The 25,671-nt window shown below is 40.4% G+C and overlaps 1 protein-coding gene across 1 annotated transcript; it reads left to right on the top strand.

Annotated features, from left to right (window-relative positions):
* The first annotated feature begins 2,901 nt into the window (after positions 1–2,901).
* nol10 (nucleolar protein 10) lies at positions 2,902–20,088 on the top strand. The gene is made up of 21 exons (XM_085441045.1): positions 2,902–3,102; positions 4,177–4,222; positions 4,319–4,417; positions 5,532–5,609; positions 5,694–5,731; positions 5,845–5,981; positions 6,398–6,463; positions 6,566–6,626; positions 7,116–7,201; positions 7,408–7,486; positions 7,906–8,055; positions 8,160–8,226; positions 9,496–9,548; positions 13,677–13,803; positions 15,362–15,441; positions 15,555–15,653; positions 16,286–16,378; positions 16,522–16,698; positions 18,237–18,553; positions 18,764–18,866; positions 19,333–20,088. The coding sequence occupies exons 1-21, from the start codon at positions 3,037–3,039 to the stop codon at positions 19,471–19,473; spliced, it is 2,163 nt and encodes a 720-aa protein (XP_085297171.1). The 5' UTR covers positions 2,902–3,036; the 3' UTR covers positions 19,474–20,088.
* The last annotated feature ends 5,583 nt before the right edge of the window (positions 20,089–25,671 follow it).

Below are 25,671 nucleotides of genomic sequence, written 5' to 3'. Positions count from 1 at the left end.
CGGTGCGTTGGTGGTTCTTTGTGTCTGGGGGTGGGCGTCCAGGTACACACCGGCTCACTCCTTGGCGGCTGCTTATCGGGGCCTGGAGCCTGGGGCTCGCTCGGGCCACTTCGGAGGTGGGGTGCCCCCGGCGTCTCGGCCTGGGGCTCGGTCACTCAGGCACAGCTGGCTGCCGGCGGAGCTCACAGGCGCGTCACTGCAACTCCCCCTGGCTTCTGCTCCGCGGCTGCTGAGTGAGCCCTCATCTGGGACTCTCCTCAGCTCTTTCTGGGACAGTGGCGCGGCTGCCCCTCTGTTGGTCTTCCTTGGTCTCTTGTGTTCTGGGGGCCTCTTGTCTGGAGTTTTGATCTCCTGCCCTGGAGGAGGGGGCTGTGGCCCCCCCACACCCTCTAGCAGATCATTACATGAAGGAACCTTTTAAAAAAACGAGCGCGTCCATACTCACAGGTGTACACACGGGTGATCACACCCACAAACTACACCCTTTTTGGCTCCTACCTCAAAGCACACTGTGTTCTGTTGATCTTATGTGCTGCACAATAATGTTTAATATTTAGTATTTACTGTCATATTCCCATATATCATTGTGATGTTGTTTATTCTATTACTCTTGTTTTCTTTTTTCTTTCTCAGCAGGTGATCCAGGTGATCGATATATGCATTTTCTTTTTCTTTTTTTTTTCCTGCCCATTCTGTTGGTTTTTGTTTTTTGCCCTTCTCCCCCGTCCCTCTTCTCGGCTGTTTTTCTTTTCCCCAGTCAAGTCTGTCCCGTATTCAGCAAGTGAAAATAAAATAAACAATAAAAGGTGAATCAAATGGACCATTATGGCAAGGCTGGGATGGTCAATTTGGTAAAGTAAATCCGTTGGGCATCTTTCTTTGCCTTTAGACAACAATTCTGATGGCAAAAGAACCAAACGGGACAGGCAAAAAAAAAAAAAAAATAGGATGATGGTTTCACAGAAATGGAAGGAAAGGAGAAACTGGGATGTATAAGAAGGAGTATAAAACAATAAACTATTATCAAGACTCGGATTTGAAGACATTGGATTAAACTTAACATAATTTATATCTATTTATAGCTTCCCCCCCCCCCCCCCCCCCTCATCTTGACTCTCTAACTTTACCTCCAAAATAGTCAACCTAAGCTGTCCTGCTGATGTACTCATTTCCAATCTTTTTCATTCTGATCACTCTCAATGAAAACAGATCTGCCACCTCCTGTCTTTTTGTTAGTACCACCATCTCCAAACCTTACATCACAGCAGGTCTCACTACCATCTTGGAACCTTTTTCTTTCACTCTTGCTGCTATTCTTCTGTCACAAATTACCCCTGACACTCATCTCCACCCACTCATCCCTGCCTGTCTCCCTTCTTTACCTCTCTCTTGCACTGTCCATTGCTTTGAATTGACCCCAGGTATTTCACTTGTACACCTTCTCTACCTCTACTTATAGCAGCTTCTCCTTTTTACCTGTCTCCCTCTCATTCACACATATATTCTGTCTTGCTTTTACTGACTTTCATTCCTCTTCCAATCAGAGGATAACTGCAAATCTCCAGACTCTTTCCCACCTACTCTCACTACAGATCACAATGTTGTCTTCTAACATCATAGTCCATGGAGACCCCTGCCTGACCTCATCTGTCAGCCTGTCCATCACCACCGCAAACAAGAATGGGCTCAGAGCCAATCCCTAATGTAATCCCACCTCCACCTTGAACCCATCTGTCACCCCGCACACCTAACCACAGTGTCACTGTCCTCATACATGTCCTGCATCGCCCTCACATACTTCTCTGACACTTCCGGCTTCCTCATGCAGTACCACAGTTCTGCTCTTAGCATCCTATCATATTATTTATGTAGATCGACAAAGAAACAATGCAACTCCTTATGGCCTTTTCTATGCTTCTCCTTCAACACTCTCAAAGCAAACATTAAATCTGTAGTGATTTTATTCAGCAGGAAGCCATACTGCTGCTCATTGATCATTACCTCTCTTCTTTAGCTTGTTTCAGCAACTCTTTCTCATATATCCGTGGTATGGTTCATCAGCTTTATCCCCCTGTAGTACATGTAGTACATTTCCATCTCTGTCCTTAATCACTCCAACCTGTTGCACATTCTTTTCAAATTGGTCTTGCTGCCTTTAGCCAATCATTATAAATTGTCTCCTTCTTTAGTGTCCAACCTAACCTCACTATAAGCCATTTCCTTTGGCTTCACCACCTCTCTATTTGTTGTACCTAGGTTCCTAGTACACATGTCTTCTTTCTTCATCTTCTGGACATCCTTCCTTTGAATAATCTAAGGAGCTTGGAAAGAAAAACGACTGGACTTCCTTAAGTGTTTTCTTTCCAAGCTCCTTAGATTACCATGGCCTGGATGACTGAGAACCTACACAGACATCCTCCTTTGAATACTTTACTGAATACATTATTCATAACAGGGCAGCAAAATACAGGAGAATGTGACTGGGCTTTCTCTTTCTTTTGAATCCAGCAGTTTGTTATTTACCAACAACAAACAGGAAGAACCCTTTCGCTATACGCTATTGTTTTATTTATTTAAAAGGGACAGTGAAGTTTAACAAAGTCCAATTACAAAACACAAAACTGATGTAACGCACATAAGTTTATAGCTATTGCTAATTTTCAACCATTGTCCCTTGTTGGGCTTACAATCACAATACATACATTATACAATTATAATGCTCTGTTTTTGTTTTGTTTTGTTGTCTATTTTTAACTAAAGTTAAACTACATTTTAAATTAAACACAGCTAGTTAAAACAGGTATATGATACATACAAAAAATAACTATATATGTGTATTAAATAGTGAAAAACAACGTAGCTAACTGGTCGTTTTTCAACCTCTCGGAACTTTGTGTAGTCTGTGCAGTTTCTACTCGGACCCAGTTTCTCTAAACTCACCTCCACTTCCTGTTTTTGCTCCTCTAGTAGCAACGTGGGTTTAGCACAGCTCACCGGTGTGTAGCAGCGGCATCAGTGTTATGCTCTCGTTCTACAATGCAGGTTTCCAGCGTGAATGATGTCAAAATTTACAATTTAAGCTACGGGAAGTCTCTTCCAGAGGTAAGAAGCACACTTCCTGCTCCTGATGTCCTTCATGTCATACCTGTGAAGTTACTGCTTACCTTCACCATAGCCGGCTAACCAAGCTAGCCGTAAGATGAGTGTTCTTAACACTGTATTAATGAAATGTCATAGCTGGATTCATACTTATTAACACCGCCATTTAATGAAATTATTCATATAAATAAATGGAAAAAATCTGCCGCTGCTTGGAAGAGGTTCACTGAAGATTTAATCAAAGTTTATCTGTATTTACAGCAGCGATAGTTGTTATTATTTGGGTATTATCACGGATCAAAGGTCTAACATTTCAGATACTACATGAGAATTGGGTAAAACGTTAAAATGTCTATTTAGCAGTTACAAACTTTATTTATAGGCATCTTTCAGGCAGGTTAGTGCAGATCAATGTGCTCCACAGACACAGTAAAATGTGGTAAAACTGAGCAAATGATAAATTAAAAAGACAAAAGATCATAATATAAAATAAAATGCTCATTAATTAAGGGAGCCTGTTGAAACGGTTAATGTATCTGATTAGGATGCTTTCTGCATACGATGAATAAAGTCCACCTTTAGTCTTCTTTTAAGTTTTCTTCTACATGTTGAGAACAAAATACAGCCGGACCACCTCAACCAGGAATCAGTAAAAGACAAGGAATACAACTGAGATGTTGGTGTTGTCCAAGTGGTGATGTCAAGCTCATTTGGAGAAAAACAGAATTTTGAGATAACTAACTGCTCTTTTTTTTAAAGGTGATTAAGTCCATACATATGCTTCTTTCCATATTCAAAACAGCCGCGTCCTTGTGTTTTCTTTTTTCAATTTCTGACAGTCTGCTCGCTGAGACAGATTCTCTATTAAAGGGTTACCGTTGATGTCACCTGACAGTTGCGGCTCCATTTGAGAGCTTTCTTACTGTTGACCCTGTTTACTATTTAGGTTACCTTTTTTACCTTCTATGTAGCTTTATTTTTGTGACCTGCCATCAAACTAAGAGAAGAGGAAGCAGTTGTGTTGTTGAATGTTATTCTTTATGCTAAATCCTGATCACCTTTGTGTTGTTAACACAGTGGCTGTCGGACAGGAAGAAGAGACAGTTGCAAAAGAAAGATGTCGGTGAGTTGACAGCTATAATTACAGTTTCACACACAGATTGATTTCCTTCTAAATGTTTGTCTTTACTCACACGCTTCTGTTCTTTGCATTACTCAGAAATTCAGCGCAGGATTGAACTCATCCAGGACTTTGAGATGCCCACAGTGTGCACCTCCATCAAAGTGTCCCGGGATGGTCAGTTCATCCTGGCAGCAGGTAAAAGATATAAAGCTATATTTCCACCTAAAAGTCTTTTATTCTCAAAACTCTGGAATAACTCTAGAAGTCCATGAATTTATCAGAGTCAATCAAAATCAGAATACTTAATTAATCTCTGAGGAAAGTATGTAGTTAAAAGCTTTCTTCAGACCGTTGTTAGTCTGCAGTTCTTAAACAATTCTTAGGCAAATTAATTGGCTTCATATAGAAAACTAAAACAAAAACAAAAGCTTCGGTCTTTACTAGTCATCCTTGTCTAAAGCTGTGTCTTGATTTCAGAGCTGTCGGAGCAGAGAGCATTAATTTCACATTCTGAAAAAGCTCAGCTGAGCTAGCGCACTTTAGGTAGCAGATTTCTCTGATATTGCAATAAACGTAACAGTGCTCTGCTCAAGTTGCAGTGCCATGATAGTAACGAGCAGTTTCTGCATCACACTGAAATCCCTGAATAAAGCATTTTTTGTTGCTAACTGACAGACATGCTCCTGTAGCAGAGGCACACATCCTGCAGAAACTGAGCAAGGAGCCTAAACCACTTGCACAAATAAGGAAAAAGGTGGCCAAAGTGATGGTTACAGTAAAAGGGCAAGGTTGGCAAACAGCACTCGATGACAAAGCTGATGTCAAATTGATATCACACCTGCCATTTCTGCATGTTGTGCACCTCTCGATTTTATAACCTGGTGTGTTGTGACATTGCTGTGAAAGCTGGCAGCGCCGTGAGTGTACCATTGTGTCAGTTTTTACTACCATTTTAATAATACATCAGTACAGATAGTCAGAGATTCGTACGTTTTGCAGGGGGAGATGTTGCAATTGTTAGAAAACATGGGACTTTGTGGAAACTGTATGTGTGAGTCTTAATTTGAAATTTAACAATGTTAATTTTAAAAAAAGCCTATTTACCATGAGGCAGGTTGAAAGTTAAAAAGTTAAAGTGATCATCTTGTCTTTTTAGTATCCTTATAACTATTGTCACAGCCAAAGGTGCCAGAGGATCATTACATCTCCCAAGTTCACGCAGCAGAACCATCACTTAGTGTCATCTTAAAGTAATACTGCCCGAGTCCAGGGATGCCTACAGGATCAAATCATTTTTTTTTTGTTCTAGGCACTTACAAACCAAGGATTCGCTGCTATGACACCTACCAGCTGTCCCTGAAGTTTGAGCGCTGTCTAGATTCAGATGGTAAGTTTTTAGACTCCGGCTTTGCTCAGCTCCGATTACTGGACAGTGACTAAATTTCATTATTGTCTTTTCTTCCTCTGAAAGTCGTGGCCTTTGACATCCTGTCTGACGACTACTCCAAGGTGCGGGCGGCCCTTTTATTTTGACATGTTGAGTTTTTTCAGCATTTTTAAATTCTGATAGTTCAAAACTCACTCTGCTTTTTTGTTTGTTTTTGTCATTCTTCTCTGTGCAGTTGGTGTTTCTGCACTGTGACCGCCATGTAGAATTTCACTCTCAACATGGACACTACTACAAGACTCGTATTCCCAAGTTTGGTCGGGACTTTTCCTACCACTATCCCTCCTGTGATCTCTACTTTGTGGGGGCGAGGTGAGAACACAGTCGGATTAAGAGTCCTCGGGTGCATGATATAGCAGTCAGCTAGCAAAGTTAAAGCATTAATAGGGTTCAGCATTTGCAAAAATCCACTACTTTGTCTGTAAAAGAGCAATTTAACATATAATAGAAGGCAGGAAGTCCTCAGACATGCCAAGAATCCCCGAGTTAGTTTGTGCAGGAGAGTGGACAAAAGCACCTAGAAGGGGGTGAAGGTACGCATGTTACTTGTGAGTTTAAAGTGCCGAGTGCAATGTTTGTCTTCCCTGTTACACCAGAGCTTTTTGCTTTACAGTGATGATAAAAGATTTAGTGGTAAAAATGTATATCAAAATATAAATCTGGCAGTTTTAGGATATTTTATTTATTTCTGTCTCTCAATTAATTAGTGTGGTTGTTTTCACTTTCAGTTCAGAGGTTTTCAGACTGAACTTGGAGCAGGGACGTTTCCTTAACTCTCTTCAGACTGATGCTGTGTAAGTGTTTTCTGCTTCAGTGAAAAGGTTTTATGTGTGTCGGTACTAACGATATTAACTCCTCAGCCAATCTTTGTTTTTTTCCCTGGACTTCTCAAACAGGGAGAACAACGTGTGCGATATCAACCCCATCCACCATTTGTTTGCCACAGGATCCTCTGAGGTAAGTGTGAAACGGTGACTGTCTCCTTTTAATGCTAATATAAGGTTGTTATTATTTAGTTGTTTATATTGTTTTTGCACTTTACATAATCGGTTCTCATTGTGCCACCAGTGCTTGGACTTACTTACATTATCTGTTTCTCTTTTCAAGAGGTCACTAGCTACAGTAGAAAAATTAGCTCCATACTGAATAATGTATTAATTTTTTTCCCTTTTGAATTTCTCAGCGGTAGATCTTTCTCTTCTCGCCTCTGCTCGGTATTGTTTGTTAAAAAGAATCACACACCAGCTGGGCTGACAAAAATAAGTGTTTCACATGATTTCTGGGTGTTAAAGTTCAAATCGTTGCCTCTCACATAAAATTTAGAGCTGCCTACGGAAGAACTTGCCTATTATAGCTTTTCAATAGTTTTAAAGTTGTTTAGTTAATTAGAAAAGCTCAGATTTTCACTTGTGCGACTCTCTGACTTTTCTTCTGCCGGCTCACCAGGGACGGGTCGAGTGCTGGGACCCCAGAGTCCGTAACCGTGTGGGCAAGCTGGACTGTGCCCTGAGTAGCCTCGCCGAAGGAACAGAGTAAGGAGCAAACTGTCACGCTCAGAAAGCTGATCTCAGCCTGACGACGCATATGCAGCCACATGGCACTTTTCACCACAGCCTGCATGAAAACCATGCTGCAAGCTATGTGTCATTATGGCATAAAACACAAATATCCAGCTTCTTATCCTGTTTCTGTGTGTTTTACCCCATCTTTAAATGGTATTCTCTGGAACTGTCGACAGAGTTCAAGCTCTGCCGTCCATCAGTGCGCTGAAGTTTAACAGCTCCCTCACCATGGCGGTCGGCACCACCACTGGTCAGGTGAGCCTAAACATTCATGTTACCAGAAGGATAGCTTCTTTTTCTTTATCTATGTTATTGCTAATCTCAAAACAGCATTTTCTGTTGAACAGCAGTCAAAAATCACCTTACAGTTCTGTGGCTGCATTCTTCTCTGCTTCTTTTGTGTTTGTTTGTTGTTGTGAGCTGTCAGCTCCCCACAGGCTGCGAAGTTACTGTGACTAATCAGCTGACAATTAGGTGGCTGATGTCATGCAGTTTGCTAACAAGTTAACGCAAGTTCAGTTTTCAGTAAAAGGTCAAGGGATGAGCTTTTGGTTAATCATGTAGATGCTTTCTCATGCCTTTAATTGCACTTCTCTTTGTTTTGGTTTTTACATTTGGCAGACAGCTTCATCCAGGATTCTGACAGCTCTCTTTACCTTTCTGATCTCTTGCAGGTGCTGCTGTATGACCTGCGCTCCAGTCAGCCGCTTCTAGTCAAAGATCACCTATACAACCTGCCAATCAACTCCCTCAACTTCCACAATCAGCTGGACTTGGTTGTGTCTTCTGACTCCAAGATCATAAAAATCTGGAACAAAGACACTGTAAGTAACAGCCATCAGTTACAGATCATTGCGCTTTCACTATGTGGATCACAAGAAACTCATGCTCACTCTCATCTTTCATCCATCTTATATCTTTTCCACAGGGAAAGTTGTTCTCCTCCATACAGCCTCAGACCAACATCAACGGTGTTTGCGTCTACCCAAATTCAGGTGAGAATTAAGTTGTGGAAGCTGGAAACAAAGTTTGAGGAGAGCAGTCGCAGAACATCAAGAATGCATCTGCTTGACCACTACATGAACCAACACTGCAGATGTAGCACTGCAGAAATATTCAATAGGATGTTTCCCACATAGAGTCTAACTGTGGCTGCAGCTGTGAGCTGTGGAGGGTGGTCAATGTCAGTTCAGTTCAAGGTGCTTTATTAAGCTTCAGGATTTCCAATTAAGCAAGAATGATGCGATTATTTTAATATTTAATTTGATATAATGATTAATTATATGCGTGTGCTGCTTTCATATAGCGGTGAACTTGCTGTCCTCCGTGTCTCCATTTCTGTTCCCTCTTTGATCTCTTAAAGTTTTTTTTCTGGTTTGATCAAGCGTTCGGCATCTGAAAAAAATTACTTTTATCATTATCCACTTGCATGACCTGTTGATTTTTAACTAGCAGCTGTATACAGATCAACCTCATTGCCCCAGCTATATTTACTTTAATTTGAAGTTATCCTCCCTAACTCCACTCCTTGCATTCTTAATATTACAATATCAGATAACTGCACATAAATATGCAGCAGTGATACGTTCTTGAACTCCTGATCGATTGTTATCGGGAGTCGGGTTTAAGGTGCTGTGCTTTTCATTAAATTAATACAAATGTATAAAATTCACAGGTGGTGGTGGGTGGGTGGCTTAAGCTTTGGCTGTCTTTTAATATGCCTGCAGGTATATTAAAATACAGCCAAAGCTTAAACCCATCTAGAAACCCACTGAAGCAAAAACATTGTGGAAACTCTGCAGTGTGTTGAAGCGCAACCAGCAGCTTTTATGCATGACTAAATAGGCCTATGAATGAAACAGTAATGATTCCTGTAAGTTAAGCTGGTATTTAAAACGAGAGTTTTTTGTGCAGCTCCACCTCTGGGTGGCGCCATCTTATTGTAGAGCTCCCACACTTTTACTGTGTGATAGGCAGTGTGTACAAGGGGAATAAAACCTCAGATTTTTCTATAACTTATAGTGATGTTCTCTAAAGCTGTTGAAAAGCAGCACCAGCTTCTTGAGTTTCTTCTGTTTTTGTTCATTTTCGCTGCCTGAATGTTTTTTTTAACTCTTCATTATTAGAGCAGAAATGGGTTTTGCCATTACGATATGAAAATTCAGATCCCAGACAGTCTTTCATATACCAGTGCTGAAGGAACTTGACCTATAAATTACTAGATGAGGTTTTAACTGTTGCTCTGCTCTCTGGTTCATGAGCAGGTATGCTCTTCACTGCCAATGAAGATCCCAAGATGAACACGTTCTACATCCCAGTGAGTACAGAGACATTTATATTCTCATACACCAGTCACATTTATATTTACAGTACACCAAAGAATGATTCATGTTGCAGCTTTTCACACAGCTTTGCAATGCAAGGTCACCTTTAGGAGCTGGCCAAAGAGTGCGCACGTGCCATTTGTTTTCTGTCACCGAGCGAGTCATTGTCAACCCTGTGGGGCGGGGATGAACTGCAGGTGTGACACACAATGATGTGAAAAATAAGAAGAAGCAAACACGAGTTTGTTGATGGTGTTTTTGCTGGTTTATAAAAATCCTGATGTGAGGCCTGTTAACTTTTTCCCAGCTTCAATAGTGAAGCATGCCTGAAAAGCATGGGATCAGACTTCTCACGAGGCCTCTGCTTAATGAGTAATTGTTCCTATCAACAGTCTGTTCTGGAACTGATATGATCTTACCTCATGTGATATTGTCAGTGCATGCACGCGCATCTGTGGATGCGTGTGTGTGCATATGTGTGTACAGTCAACTAGGGTTTGCTTTGTGTAAATGGGTTCTTTCCAGCCCTGATTTCCATGCATGTGGTAAACTTTGGTCCTTTTGTCCTATGAGAAAAGGTGAGTCTGTCATTGTTTGAACATACAAGCCGAAAACCTTACCTGATTTAAAATTAGCCGACCTCCCATTCAGTATCATCTTCTAAGGCATGTCCCGACATTTTCCAGGACAGTTGCTGTTTTTAGACAGCACCATGGAAGTCCTGTTTTGACCTCTTATACTGAGCGCTCTGTGATTTCACCACGAATCCCAAACTTGGGCAGAGAGCAACTGGCCCAAAGTTCATATCAAATATCATCCCTGGTAATGAGAGCTAGCTCTCTAGTCAAGGAAGAGTCTTTCTACTGCAACTCTGCAGTAGAAAGAGAGCACTCATTGGAAGCGATCAGTTTGTTTTGTTTTTTTGCCCACACCAACACAATCTTTGCTCACCACCTAACAATTTTGCCCCCTCAATATCATGATCTGGCTCATGGAAGTCAACAGAGGAGATATAATATGTACATAAATGCAGACATGCGAGAGGCTACTTGTGATCACACCTGTCAGCTGCTCAGGCCAGGGAAGTGATGCTGAAATCACTTGATTTCTTAAAGAGGTGGTATTGCAGAAAAGTTGGACCTGTAGCTGATTTGGAAGAAAATCTTAAAGTAGACTAAAACATAATTGAAAAAGATCATATTACATGTGATTTTTGGTGTTGACATGTTTATGAAAAAGCAGATCTGAGTCACAGATTAGCAAACATTAGAAACAAATGGTTGTTTTCTTTAAAAGCTCATTTCAACACTTTTCCTATTTCCCAGGATTTAACAGTAGAATGCTGTTGGTGTGACTTCAGGGCATTTTCAACCAAACTGACATTTTCTGAACCAAAAAGGGTTCTCGTCTCCACATGTGACCCCTGATGATCTCTGTTAGCTTTGTTAGCTCAGGAGTGATGTGACTAAACAATGACAGGGACACTGGACTTTGACCTCAGTGGTGTGACATCATCGGACTTCGAATCAGTTACTCCTTACTCAGCATTTCGATCAGCGTTCTCCAGTCGAAATATTTGAACTTTGAGAACTCGGTCACTACAAAGTGAAGAAGACGTGCCTTCAGTTTATTGAAGCAAGCCATGATATAAACAGATGACTGAGTTTGAAATGTACACGTGACAAAAGCAGAAAATGAAAGTAAGCATTTGGTATGATCATCCTTGTAATTCCACACAGCCTGCACACTCAGCTTTCTTCAGTTCTTTCTTGTACATTCTTTAAGTAGTTTTCAGGAGGAGTTCTCCAGACTTCTTGAAGGATATTCAAAGCTCTTCTTTGGATGTTGGCTGTCTTTTGTTCTGCTCTCTGTCAAGATGATCTCACACTACTTTAATAATTTCGAGTTCTGGGCTCTGCGGTGAACAGTCTGTGACTGATAGCTTTCCCTTGTGTATTTTCCTATCCTAGCAGTTGTTTTACTGCACTGGCAGTGTGTTTGGGATAGTTGTCATGATGAAGGTTGAAGCTGTTGCCAATCAGACACTTCTTAGACGGTTGCATGGTGGATTAAAATCTGATGGTACTTTATTGTGTTCATAATTCCTTAAATTTTGATCAGATTTCTAACTGATAAAAAGCCCCAAACCACAATCATCAAAGACGGTGACAATCACCAACTCCCACCTAACCGCCTCCATAGATATTTACAACTAACTTTCTTTCTTTCTTTCTTTCTTTCTTTCTTTCTTTCTTTCTTTCTTTCTTTCTTTCTTTCTTTCTTTCTTTCTTTCTTTCTTTCTTTCTTTCTTTCTTTCTTTCTTTTAGATTTGTTACTTGTTTTGTCCTCAACTTGTCTGGTTTCATCATTCCTTTTAAGAAAATTACAAAAACTGTTATCTTTTTACATTTTTTGTAGATTCTACTAAAGACATGGAAACAAACAATGTGTTTTTACAACAGGCTGCTAAAAACCAAAGTACACAAAGATAGTTTACTTTGGTTCTTTGTCTGTTATGTGTAGACACACTACTGAATCATCATTTGAGTTACATGCCTTTTTTATGCTTGAATGATTCATAGGTCAGTGTTAAGTAGCTTATAAATCAACAAAACACTCCTCTGAATATGATAAGTCACAAGGACTGCACTGAAAATCGGTGAAAAAAAAGCCTAAATTAAAAAAAAAAAAAGAAATGAAGTGTGGCTCAATTTTTTGCACAGTAGTGAATGTCAGAGTGTGACAGATTTAAGTGTCTGCATTAGATGGTGAGCGTGGGGCTCTGGGCAGATATGTGCGCCTGCAAATATTCTTTTGTGATGTGTGTATTTTTCCTCAAAAGTGCTACAATACAGTGCATCACTATGCACTATACACTTTAAGCTGATCACAAAAAAAGCAGGACTGTGCATCTGCGGTATCTGCAGCTGTCCCCATTGTATACTTTAAAAGCTGTTTCCTGTTGGGTGTTTTGCATGTTTGCCTAAAAATAACTGCAAAGAATAATCGGGTCTTATTTGTAAACCCTTACTGACCTGAAGCTCTTTAGGTTGTTCGTAATGTTAGTTGTCTACATTTGAGAAAGTAGAGAATGGTGCCCAGTGAATTTTCGAGTAGTCACATGTGTTTGCTGGTCACCATTATGCTGTCCTGGCTGGAAGCAAATTTAACCTTAAGTTATATAATATCTTCAAGAAAACCTCAGTTTTCTCAACTCTGGTGTCACACTTTCTGTTTTATGTTATGGCTTATGAGCTGGTTCATAGTAAAAGAGTTCTGCAAGTTAGTGACAGTACTGCCAATTTCCACTTTTTGGATACCAGGAAGTTTTACCTAACAGGGGGCTGTCTGGTGTTTGGACCCTGAGACTTGTACTACAACCAACATATATGCTTTAACTAACATCAGCTTTAACTGATTGTCTTCAAAATCAATGTTTATGAAAACTTTACTGAGAAATGCTTGGAACAGAGGTTCTGTGGTGGAGACACATAAATCCATCTTCATGGGAGTCACAAGCTAGTCTACGTCTACTGCTGGTCCCAAACTCAAATAATTGACAAAGCTGTCTCCGTAAGGGCATCCAATGTAAAATTGGTGCCAAATCAATGTGCGTGTCCACACGCTGTGGCAACCCCTCGGGGTAAGAAGGAAGCAGCTGGTTCTTAGTGCTTTTCTATTCTAGTGGAGCACCGATTCATACACTTTTTTTTCCTATACCCAAGTCCTTTCTGTCTAACATTTAAACAAGTTCATATTCTGATGACCAATTTGGGTTTCTTGGGTGATTTTTTTTTCTTCTTCTTCTTCTTCTTCTTCTTCTTCTTCTTCTTCTTCTTCTTTTTTTTTTTTTTACTTTTGTGAACACACAAAAGGATTGTTTTTAAAACTACATACTCAAAAAGCGATTTCTCGACCTTTTGCTACTCTGCATTTCCTGTATCACCAGTGTTGCATTGCAAGTCGTTACAATTCCCTGAAAACCCTTAAGGACATTTATTTTCTGCTGTAATGGAAACATGACCTGGCTGAGTTGGGCTATTTTTTTTCTAACAACAAACAGTACTCAACAGTCTAAATCTGAACCAAGCGGGTGGATGTGTTTTTGTGTGTGTGTTTAGGCTCTGGGCCCAGCACCTCGATGGTGCTCCTTCCTAGACAACCTAACAGAGGAGCTGGAGGAGAGCCCGGAGAGCACGGTGTATGATGACTACAAGTTTGTCACTCGGAAGGACCTGGAAAATCTGGGTGAGACCTCATTACCTTAATTGTACCTCATGAAACTGCAGAGCACTTGGAGTAAATCAGCCCAAATTTGAGCACTTTTAAAGCAAAAAAAAAATCCTCAATCTAAGTGTGCAATTTTTGCTTTGGCTCTTTTGGTTAGAAAGCAAAGAGAGCTCAAGAGATCTTTACACAAAGAGTGACTTTAATACCAGCCCTGATAGTTATATCCAAAACTATGAATCAGTGTGAGCCACTTCGCCGCCTAGGGGGGTTAGTTTGAGTGGCTAGACTGTCTAAGTAGAGGCCACGGGAATGATTGAAATGCTTTAGGTAAGAGAAGTAGGGTGTAGGGGTAAGAGAGGGGGAGCATGAAGGGTCAAAGGAGTGGATATTGGATGGGTTGAATGAACACTGGAATGCAGGCTCAGCAGGAAAGAGATCAAATGACAAGAAGTAGAAAGATGATTGGCTGATGTGTGATAAAAGAAGAGGAGGGAGTAGGCAGGGGAACAGCACTGTTGGTATACAGGAGCCATGTAATGCGGCCCTGTTATGTAACATGTCCATATTGAGTACAGCACACTTGTGAAAGTTTCTGAGAAGAGCAAGTTCCTCATCATTCAGCTTGTAAGAGTGTGTCCTTGTCTACACACGCTATTACACACTTCCTGTGATGGCCCATCACAGGAAGTGTGTAATAAAAAAGTTGCACACCTTAAAAGTTGCACAAATACTCCCATCATGGGAGTATTTGTGCAACTTTTAAGGTGAAGTCAGGCGTGGAAAGAAGGTCAATATTGACCATTTCCATATTCATTTACTCACACGTACACTGGGGTCTGAAAAATTTATTGAGAAGTCTTGAAATGTGACAAAACCAAAGTTTTTAGATATATAATTTTATGAAGTAAAAATATGTTAATGTTTAAAAAAGGACTAAAGTGCAGATCTGTTGTAATCGTAATACAGAATAGTATAGAGGTAGGTCACAAAGATTTTTGCAGTTCATCCTGAAGGGAAGATGAATGTGTGAAATTCGATCCAGTACCTGAGACATTTCACTGATCCACAAACAGTCGCCTCTCGTTAGGAGAAGGGGAAAGCACGAAAGCCCTCATCTTACTACATTTAGAGCCAGTCAGTGTTACAAATCTTAAGACGGATGGGGACGGGAGGAATAGATGTATATCTTAACCAGTGTTTAGGTAAACAGGTGTTGTTGTTGTAAACAAATTTAAATTTTCTGGTTTGCTTTTCTTTTTTCTTTTCTTCTCACGTTCAATAAAATCATTTGGGTTCATCTTCTGGGCACCATGAACGTGTATTTACTGAAAGATTTCATACTAAACCACAAAGTTTCTCCTCTTGATGGTGACACAGGAAGTCAGTCAGTGACACACGTCATTAGAATTTATTCTCTGGTTACTGTCAATGTCTCAGTCGCATTATGTGGCAATCAGTATATGGAATATCGGTAGACATATTTTTTTAGCGTTACATTTAGTAGATGTATAACTACAGCAGATTGTATTTGCAAAAAATGTGTGTGTTTATTTATTTTTTTTAATTTCATGGCCAGGTTTGACTCACCTGATCGGATCATCCCTCCTGAGAGCTTACATGCACGGTTTCTTCATGGACATAAGACTTTATCATAAGGTATCATCCTTTTTGTGTACATCTCAGACTTTTGTCAGGACTTGTTCAATTCAAACTGATCCTAACGTGACACACTAAACCTAAACTGCAAATGTTTATTTGCTTGGCCGTAGGTTAAAGGTATGGTCAATCCTTTTGCGTACGAGGAATATCGCAAGGATAAGATTCGCCAGAAGATCGAGGAGGCCCGAACACAGAGAGTTCAGGTTAAGGTGAGAGTTTAGTTTTTCTGCTAGTTGCTATGGAAATGTCAGGTCTCATTTTACTGGCTTTTTCATGTTCAGTACTGAAACATCATAGTTAGAAGATGAATCAACAATCAGCATTTGCTGTCTAAGAAACAGCTATAGCCTCTGAATTTCATTATGGTCGAGCAAACATTCAGATTTAAGTCCATTTAGTCCATATTTGACTGGTTTGGTGCAACAGCTGTAGCAGAATAAACATAATTCATCTCCTTCTTACAATGTCAGCGTGTGACTCCTGTGACAGTCTGTGTTTATCTTTTCCCTCCATGCCCTCATACAACACTTTTCTGTGTAGTATTTATTATGATCAATCTGTTTTTGAAAATATGACCTGAATAAATAAGATTCAGAGCTAAAAATCCCGATAACCTGTTGAATCAGCTACATAAAAAGAATTCCACAGAGTTAAAATACCCATTAAACTGGATTGTACTGGATTGAAGTTCAAAACTTTACTCACATCCTGTCACACTAAGTGCAAAAGCTAATAAATGGTAGGTTAATTTGAGGAATGTGTGATTCACTCTTCAAACTGATTGGATAATTTTCTCTCCGTTCTCGTGTGTGCTAAGTACAATTTGTTCTCTCTGAAACAGAAACTGCCGAAGGTGAACAAGGAGTTAGCTCTTAAACTGATGGAGGAGGGTGATGACGAAGCAGAGGTGGTTTCCAGGAAAAAGAAGGGCAAGGTAGAAAAACAAGATTACAACATCAATGTTTTTGATTAATTGTGAATGTACACGGTGTATTCAGAGATCATAATGTTCTTCCAGGCAGCTTCGTAGAATTCATGACGTAATGTTCCTCTTTGTTGACTTTTTCCAAACCGCAGGCTCTCCCCAGCATCCTGGGAGACGACCGTTTCAAGGTGATGTTCGAAAACTCAGACTACCAGGTGGATGAGCAGAGCGAGGAGTTCCGCCTGCTCAACCCCATCGTCTCCAAAGTCGGCCAGAAAAGGAAGAAGAAGCTGCGGCTGCTAGCTCAGCAGGCTGCTGTTTCCGAGCAGGTAAAATGGTTTCCAAGCAGGTAAACGACACAGTGTTTTACTGCACGAGCAGGTAACACTGCATCGTTTTACTGAGATGGCCTGTTGTGTGTGGAGGCCATGGAATTCAAAGTTTTTTTTGACCAGTTCCTATTTTAGTTTTTACCCCTCAGCCATAAAAGGCTGGCAATAGCCCATCAGTCAGGTGGGTGTGCAACACTGACACCCAAATTTGTGGATGCGATAACTTGAGAATGAAGCAACCTAGGAGTTTCAAGCACCACAGGTGCATCTACTAAAAATTTAAACGAGTCTGAGTCTCGGTGACCTTGACCTTAAGGTTAGTGGGCAGGTTTTTTTGCAAATTTTGTGAAAATGATAACTCGAAAACAAGGTGATGTAGGATTTCAAAATTCATAACTTGGGTACATTTACTAGGAGGCTGAGGGTACCACTGGCCACCGCCAGTATTTTCTAACTCTGGCTTACCAATTATTTATGTTCACAATAAAAGTTTAACTATTTAACAACATTATTTCTAAAATAGGTTAAAGGGCTTTTTTGCACAGTTACCAAGTGTTGATCTATAACTGTGTTAAATATATTCCTCACTTTAAGGATGTCAGCATTTGGCTCAACTTAAAAAAACGGTGTCCTAATTTGTTAAAATAAAATAAATGAAAAGGACCTTTTATTTATGATCAACTGGTTTCTCCCTGCCCTGCTCTCAGTCTCATTATGATTACATCTTAGTACTCATGGAGAGAAATAAGACAAAAACAGCTAAAGAGTTCATTGATTGGAGGATAACACATATACACACATATGTAACAGAAAACACAAAAGCGAGGGAGTGATTGCAGTTACATTTAAACCCCCCAAGCATCCAAAGAAGAACAATTGTTTGTTGTAGGTGTAAAATACCTTAATAGCCCTGAACCTTTACTGTTAGCTTCCTCAATGCCATGTTGGCTCTCTTACTGATGACATGAGGCAATGTAAAGACACAACATAGACCTGCATGCATAATTAGAGCTTTTAGAGCAGCAATGGGACTGATATCAATTTCAACTACTCACTACTCACATATCTCGTTTGTTTCAATCTGCACCACAGAAATGTGGTTCAAACTCTTACAGAAGTGCTTGAGAGCCGAAAGGATGGGCTAATCAGATGGGCACAAAATCAGATACAGCTATGGCTAATTTGGTGTGCAACAATGGACGATCAGCTGAAAAACCAGCTGATCCCAGTCACCAGCAGACTGGTGTATGTGCAGTGTTCAGGCCTTTTAGAAAGCAAGTATGTGCTGAAACTTTTGCACAAAAGAAAAAGGGGGGGTGTAACTAAACAGTGGCTTTTCAGATTTATTTCCATTATTAGAACCAGCGCATTACTAATCCCTCTGGACATGATCACATGTTTTTCTGTTGTTTACAAGCCTCACTGAGCCAGCTGTGTATACACGTGCTGTGTTTTCTTGATATATTGGAAGATGAGGGCCCAGGAAGCAGATCACATCAGTGATTTTTTTGTTGCTCTGCTTCATCTCCCTGCAGGTGCCTGAAGATAACGACGAGGAGCCAGAGGGGCGAGCCAGCTCCGAGGAGGAGAGCTCTGACGATGACAAAAGCTGGGTGGAGGAGGTGAGGGAGCAGCGGAGGTTGCTTCGGCAGGAGGACAGAGACCGCCGGCGGCAGGAGAGGAAGGACGCAGACCGCAACACTGTCCTTGTGGAGAGGGAGCAGAACGGAGGAGAAGAATGCTCAAATGTGGCTGAGAGCAAGAAGACGAGTCAGCCGCAGTTTTATCAGATCAAAGCTGGCGAGGAGTTCAGAAGTTTTAATGACATGGCCCGCAAGCAGAAACTACAGAAGTATGTCTTTGGAAATGTACCCTGTGTTACATGACTTATTGTTTGAGACACTCTTTGAAACCCAAATTGCTTCAGGGTTTGCAGCTGTTAAAGGCAGAGAATCACCCCACCTGTAAAGTATTAATAGTCTGTGTCCTAACGCTTTATGACAACGCTCTGTCTGTACTGTTTTGTATATTGTGCCTGACGATCATGCGTTCCTTCTTCTAGGACTTCTCTGGAGGAGCGGCTAAAGTTAGAGGAGCACTCCGAAACCAGTGGCACGGCTGACACCGCAGTGGGCAGCAAACAGCTGACCTTCACTCTCAAAAAGGTACACTGCTTACTTAATCATCACAATCCCTCACAAAGGAGCAAATAATGGAGACACTTATGATGTCTCCAGGATCCAGAACTTAAATCTGGAAAATGTTCATAAGATGAAGGTTTTTAAAAAAAAAAGAGAGATTTAACCACTGACTCTATACATTTATCTCCCAGTGAGATAAATGTATAAATGTAAGGTTACTTGGATAATCCTTAAGAAGAACAATCCCTCTCCTCAATTGAGCATTACTTAATGTCAAATTCGCCCATGTCTGGATGACATTTCGCTGGTCTGAAGTCATCTCATTGTCAGACAAAGCAAGCTAAAGCGCTTTTAGAGAAAATGCAGAGAGGGTTGTTGGTATATGATTGGTTCTTCACCTTAAACAAGTCAGTAAATACATCATCAATCTGCAGGTAGAATCGCAGCACTTGCATTTGTTTAACATCCATCCTCCTGTCCTCCTCTGCAGTCGGAGCAGCAGAAGAAGCAGCAGCAAGCAGAGCGGGAGCACCACGAAGAGAGGAAGAAGCTGAGGCGCTCCGCCGGACACTTGAGCAGCATCAGGGGCCGCGGGAGAGGCTGGGGCGGCAGAGGACGAGGCCGCCATTGACTGACGCCTAACTGGCAGAAACCTTGCCCTGAAGTCAGAGTTGAATAGTTTGTTCCATTAACTCAGCTCTGGCAGTCGTCTTCAAGAGTAGAAGTATTGTACTGACTTTAAGCTTTTAATCAGTGGTGGGAAGGCTGGAGACGTGCTGCAGAGACTGGTACTGCTGCACAGACGAGCCCGTCCCTCTCCTGGGTGGTCTGGGTCATGTGTTTACCTGTTCTCTGCTAATTCAGAGCATATTAAAAAAAGAGAGATTACCCATGTCGCTGTCTGTATGAATATAATGCCAGGCCATTATCCATAAGTACCCTGACTGCATATATTTTAGCAGGAGGGCCCAGGAGAAATTAAACACAGAGAGCTGAGAGGACTTGGCATGTAGCTGCTTTCTGTGGCGTCGTTTCTTAAAGTGGCTCCGTGGTGGAGCCTGCTTCAGCTAAAGAAGAATGGAATGTGTGGAATGAAAATGTAATTGTTTTTTATTAATGCAGAAACATTGTTAAGCCAACACTGAATTAGAAACATTTGTACTACATTATATTATATTTGGTACATTTGCCTGTCTCCATTGTTTTTACTGTTGAAAATCAAAATATAAAATAATCTGCCAGAATATTGGAGCCTCCCTCCTTTGCAGCAGATCACTCCCTACTTGTGTGAGAGAAGAGGAGAACAAATGAATGAGGAGACCTTCTTCCCCTTCCCCAAATACAACTGCAGTTCTTGGAAACTGGAGGCCTTCCCATCAGTCCTTCCCATCCCCCAACCTGCTGATGGTGTGAACCCCCTCTATTCCAGCAGTGGCTCTTTTCAAATGTGAAAGGGGGCTGTTTTCTGCACTCGGCGTGGTAACCCCAACCATTTGATGTTACCACGCCTCTGCACCACAATCCATCAGGTTTGTGACAGCGTGGATAGTATCTCATGCAGGAGAAATCCATTTCAGACACATACTTCACCCTGAAAAGTTGCTGCAGAAGCCTCATAATCTGTACTCTGTATAGACGAATAGTTTAAAATGAACAAAATGTAAGTGAGAAAAAATACACCTAAACATTAATATTGTATTTACATGATTAAACGTAACATGGGGATTTTGTTATTAAACTAAGATAACCTGAGTTATCTCAGTCCTTTATTTATCCAGGTAAAAAAAATCCCATTGAGATTAAAAATCTAATTTCCAAGAGAGACCTGGCATCATGGCAACAAAAGTCAAAATACAAATACCACATAAGTATATAACATTTAAAACAAATACAATATTATGTACAAATGTGAAAAATAAAATAACAGATCAAATTAAGAGTGACTTTAAGAACAAAAGTAAAAGAGTTATTTTCTTGTTCCTTTAATGGACTTAAACTCCCTCAAGGTAACCAATTCTGATCATTTCAGTTCCTTCTGCAGATTATTCCAGGAAGCAGGGGCAGCGTATTTAAAAGCCGTATTTAATACAATCAATTGTATGATATTGTGAGCACGAAGGCTGTATTGGTTGTGGTTTTTACACATATAAACACATAAATAAGATGGAACCAGCCCAAGGAGAGATTTATAGATAAAGATCAACCAATGGGAGAATCTTCGAATATGCAAAGATGGACATTTAGCAGCAGCATACAAAGAACAATGATGTACACGATTTCCATAACCAGTAATAAAACGTACAGCACAATGGTACACAGTATCCAACCTCTTTAGGTAGTGGGCGGATGCATTCATTAAAAGCAGGTCACCATAATCTAATAAAGGTAAAAAAGTTGCATGAATCAAATGTTTTCTTACTTGGAGGGAGAAACAGGATTGATTTCTAAAAACACAACTGCACAAAGTGCAGTTTTTAAATGAAGTTTTCATTTTCTAAGGGAAAAAAAAACATCCAAACCTACCTGGCCCTGTGTGAAAAAAGTAACTGTCCTCTAAACCTAATAACTGGTTGTTTCACCGTTGGCAGCAAGAACTGCAATCAAGCGTTTGCGATAAACTGGTACTGAGTCTTTCACATGGCTGTGGAGGAGTTTTGGCTCACTGTTGCATGACCCTAAACATCCTTTTTAAGGTCAAACCAAAGCACCTCAATCACTGCTCCTGCATAACTCAAGTGCAGTTGAACTTTAGGGTAGGAGTTCTCAGGGATCATCAAGATGTTTTTGGCAAATATGACAGAAACTTTTGTGTCCTTTGTGGTCAGCAGTGGTTTTCTCCTTGGAACTTTCCCATGGGTGCCATTTTCGACCAGTCTCTCTTTTCTTGTTGAATCGTGAACACTGACCTTAACTGAAGCACGTGAGGCCTGCCGTGCTCTAGATGTTGGTCTGGATTCTTTTGTGATCTCCTGAATGAATCATCATTGTGGTCTTTGAGTGATTTCGGTTGGACGGCCACCCCTGGAAAGGTCCACCAAGCTTGAAAGTTTTCTCCATTTGTGGATCATGATTCTCACTGTCGTTCACTTGAGTCGCAAAACCGTAGAAATGTCTTGGAAACCCTTTTCAGATCTTTATTTGTGATTTAACAAGGCGCAGCCTTTACTTTTTCACACAAGGTCAGGTAGGTTTGGATAGCGGTTTCTCCTTAATGAATAAAATCATTATATTCACGAATGATATTTGTCTAATATTAAAATTTGTTTAGGCATGACAAATATAAAAGAAATTAGAAATAAGGAAGGTGATAAATACTTTTTCACAGCACTGTAGGCATGGACGTTGGGTCTCTAGTTGTCTACCACTAAGGTAGTGGTACAGGATGGGGTGTATGTGGATCAGGCTTGTTTAGAATCTGGGTCAACATCCAGCAATTTGATTCACTGACTCAGAGCTTTTTATAAGCAGTTTTTTTTTTTTGCTGCAGACAGAAGCCCTGGTGAAGGAGGCTGAAACTCAATAAAAGACACATTTTTGTTTTATTTTTTATTTTTTTTGGAATCGCATCTGTAACCGGAAGGTCGCCGGTTCGATCCCTGGGCTCTCTGTCCTGGTCGTTGTGTCCCTGGGCAAGACACTTTACCCTACTTGCCTACTGGTGTTGGCCAGAGGGGCCGATGGCGCGATATGGCAGCCTCGCTTCTGTCAGTCTGCCCCAGGGCAGCTGTGGCTACAACTGTAGCTTGCCTCCACTATTCATTGTGAATGAATAGTGGTATTGTAAAGCGCTTTGGGTGCCTAGAAAAGCGCTATATAAATCCAATCCATTTACTCTTAAGTCAAACTATATATGAATTGTTAATAGGTCCAGAGGTGTTTTAAGGGTGTTTTAATGCCTTAGTATGGAGATGGTTTTCTTTTCTCTACCCATATGACAAATTTTATCAGTGCTTCCACATCTACCTCCCCCCCATACCTCCCCAAGATATCAAATTATGATTTTAATCTTAAGTTTTCCCTTTACTCGAAATGAGGACGTGCTCCTTTAATCCTCTCAATTTGTAAATAGATCCAGGTGTAATATACTTTTAAAACTTTTCCAGGGTGAACGGGAAGCTTTAGGCTTGTGTAAGTGTGCAATAAAGGCTTTGTGACGAGACCCCTTTGTTTGGGGACACTGCTAACGTTTCTCGTTGAACAAATAAACTTTTTTTTTTAATGTCATCTGGTGTAGTACCAGCCAGATTGGCCTCATTTTTTTTCACAATGCTTTGGCTTCACCATGACTACTGGCAATTAGGCCACAAGAACTGGGTCAGCCAGTGCCAGCAGAGAGAAAAAAGAACCTGAATGTAAGATGAAACATCATGCAGGTCATCATGAGGTGTGAATTTAATTTTGGGTTATGGAAGGTATTTTTACATCTGCTAGAAAAGTTATGTGTGTGGTTAATTTTTTTGTTTCGCTGTATAGAAGATATAGAAAATATCATAAACTAATCTGGGGACTTTATGCATGCTGGACTTAAAAGCCTCAGACTTCTCTGGTTTTTCCATGTAATGATCAATGAAAATCTCAGATTGGTTGTAGAATAGTGGCCCCTTGTTTGTTTCCGATTTAATTTTATGTTTTACATTTCTGATAAATATTTGTGCATCCAGTGGTTAAGGACAGCAATGGAAAGGTACTAATGAGTGAAGAGAGTGTTGAGAAGACGGAAGGAGTTCATGAAGAAAATAAGAAAGGAGGGTGGATCAGGATTACTAAAGAGGAATTGAGGAAAGCTATTAAGAAAAGTGTGTGTTCATGCTAAAAGCCAGATTTACAGTCTGTATTGGTGGACAACTCAAGAACCTGTCAGTTTAGCTATTAAATGGTGTGAACAGGGGCATTTCTACAGCTGTCAATACTGAATATGTATATGTAGGATTTTCCCTCTCAGATTGCAAAACATTTTGTGGGGTAAAGTTGAACCCACAACAAAGAAAACCATGTTATATTTTTCTCCTGACAGAACTGTATTATGATCGTTGAATTTATTAGTACTAGGATGCGGGACTGTTTAAAGCTGTGAGTGCTTTGCCAAAGACTATAGCTCTCTGTATCCTCACCACCATGTTTAGAGCAGAGCCCCAACATGTTTCTGGTCTCAGTACTACTTTTTATGAAACAATGTAGAAAGTAACAAAGAGCGATGGATGAAAGGGAAGAATATTTGCCCAAAACAAGATTCGTAGTAGCCATGGATGCATTACATACCATAAACGTACCTTTCACGCTCAACAGAGGAGTTTGTAGTGTTTCAGGTTTTTAATTACATTTTTACAAACGGTAAATGTACTGGTTCTCATATTGTAGTCTTCTACTCTACCTGTGCATTCATACAAGCACTTTTTTCTATACGTAAGTGCTTTCTATCGAACATTCATACTCCGATGGATGTATCGGAGAGCAACTTTGGGTTAGTAACTTGCCCAAGGATATTTGACATGCAAACTGGAGCAGCCAGGGATCAAACCACCAACCTTCCGATTAGTAGATGACCTGCTCTACCGCTTTAGCTACAAATACCCAACAAAGACATTGCTCCACACTGAAATCTGCAGAGTACAAAAGCCCTTGCATGTTTTTAATCAGCAGTGTGCACACACAGCTCTGTAAAATCACAATTTGGCTTTTATGTATAATTTTTTTAATACTCCATTATTCTTTTACATATCACGTTGACCTGCCTATAGAAATGCGTAATAATGTGATTCATGTTAGAATACTGCGTAAATCTTACCAATGTGTAATTCAGGTGTTCTTGAATGTAATTCGGGATTTTGAAGAAATCATTGTTGCACAGGGAAATGTGAGTCAGAATTTTTCCTTCAGATACCTGCATCTTCATGGCATGCAGTACAAATGTGTGCGCTTAGACATGCGGTACATGTGACAAAATAACATTAACTTCATTCATTTTATGATTATTAGGATTTGATTATAAATAATGCTTTGTGCTGTTCTATAAATCCCACATGTCAGCTGTTGGACACAGATTAGTGGTTTATTAACACAGGATTTTGCCCATATATTAAAATATACAGGTTCTCCTTCTACAACCTCACATTGATCTCAACTGACATACTGTTTCTGGAGAGACATGCATGTGTAAAACCTGCACTTGCACTGCAGTGTTTTTGTTCTATATTGCTTGCGTTCTTGTTGGGTCTTCTTAACTTAATAAGTTGCATTCCTCTTTGTATGAACTGTGTTGGTCATTATTGAAATGAAGTGGCTATGATAGTGGTCATAAATTTACACATTGTTACTAGATTACATGCAAAACCTTCTGCTCTCATCCAGCCAGGAATCTCAGTAATTTGAACTGCTTAGTAAATTTGGCCCTCAGTAGTACAGTGTGTGCAGTTAGGTATGAAATCCACTTCTAGATCCTGGTGCCAGTTGTCCATCTTCACCAAACAACCAAGGCTTCACAGCACCAACTGCAACTCTTACATGGTCAGCGGGGATGTGAAAATCAATTAGATGTACAATAGTGCCATTTTTCTTTAAATTTATTACATGCCAACTCGGTGTGATTCTGCAGGCCTCAGTAGGTGGCTTATTATTTATGCAACATTTTGTACTTTCATCCTAAGTTTCATAGACTAAATAGTAAAACTGTGATGCATGAAGTGTAAAGCTTTAAGCCTTCTCTTCAGTCTGGGACTTTTTCTGCGAAAGGATCAAAGGAGTGAAATGTGCTGATGCAGCAGCCTGTCCGCAGAGCTTCAGGCCAACCCAGGACGCATAAAAAAAATCTTGCAGTGACAATACCTACACT

The sequence above is a fragment of the Copadichromis virginalis genome, linkage group LG19 (genome assembly GCF_057382275.1).
Source record: "Copadichromis virginalis isolate Kocher_CV1m ecotype Utaka linkage group LG19, C_Virginalis_male_GT1.1, whole genome shotgun sequence".
Classification (NCBI taxonomy): domain Eukaryota; kingdom Metazoa; phylum Chordata; class Actinopteri; order Cichliformes; family Cichlidae; genus Copadichromis; species Copadichromis virginalis.
This window is presented reverse-complemented; position numbering and strand designations above follow the sequence as displayed.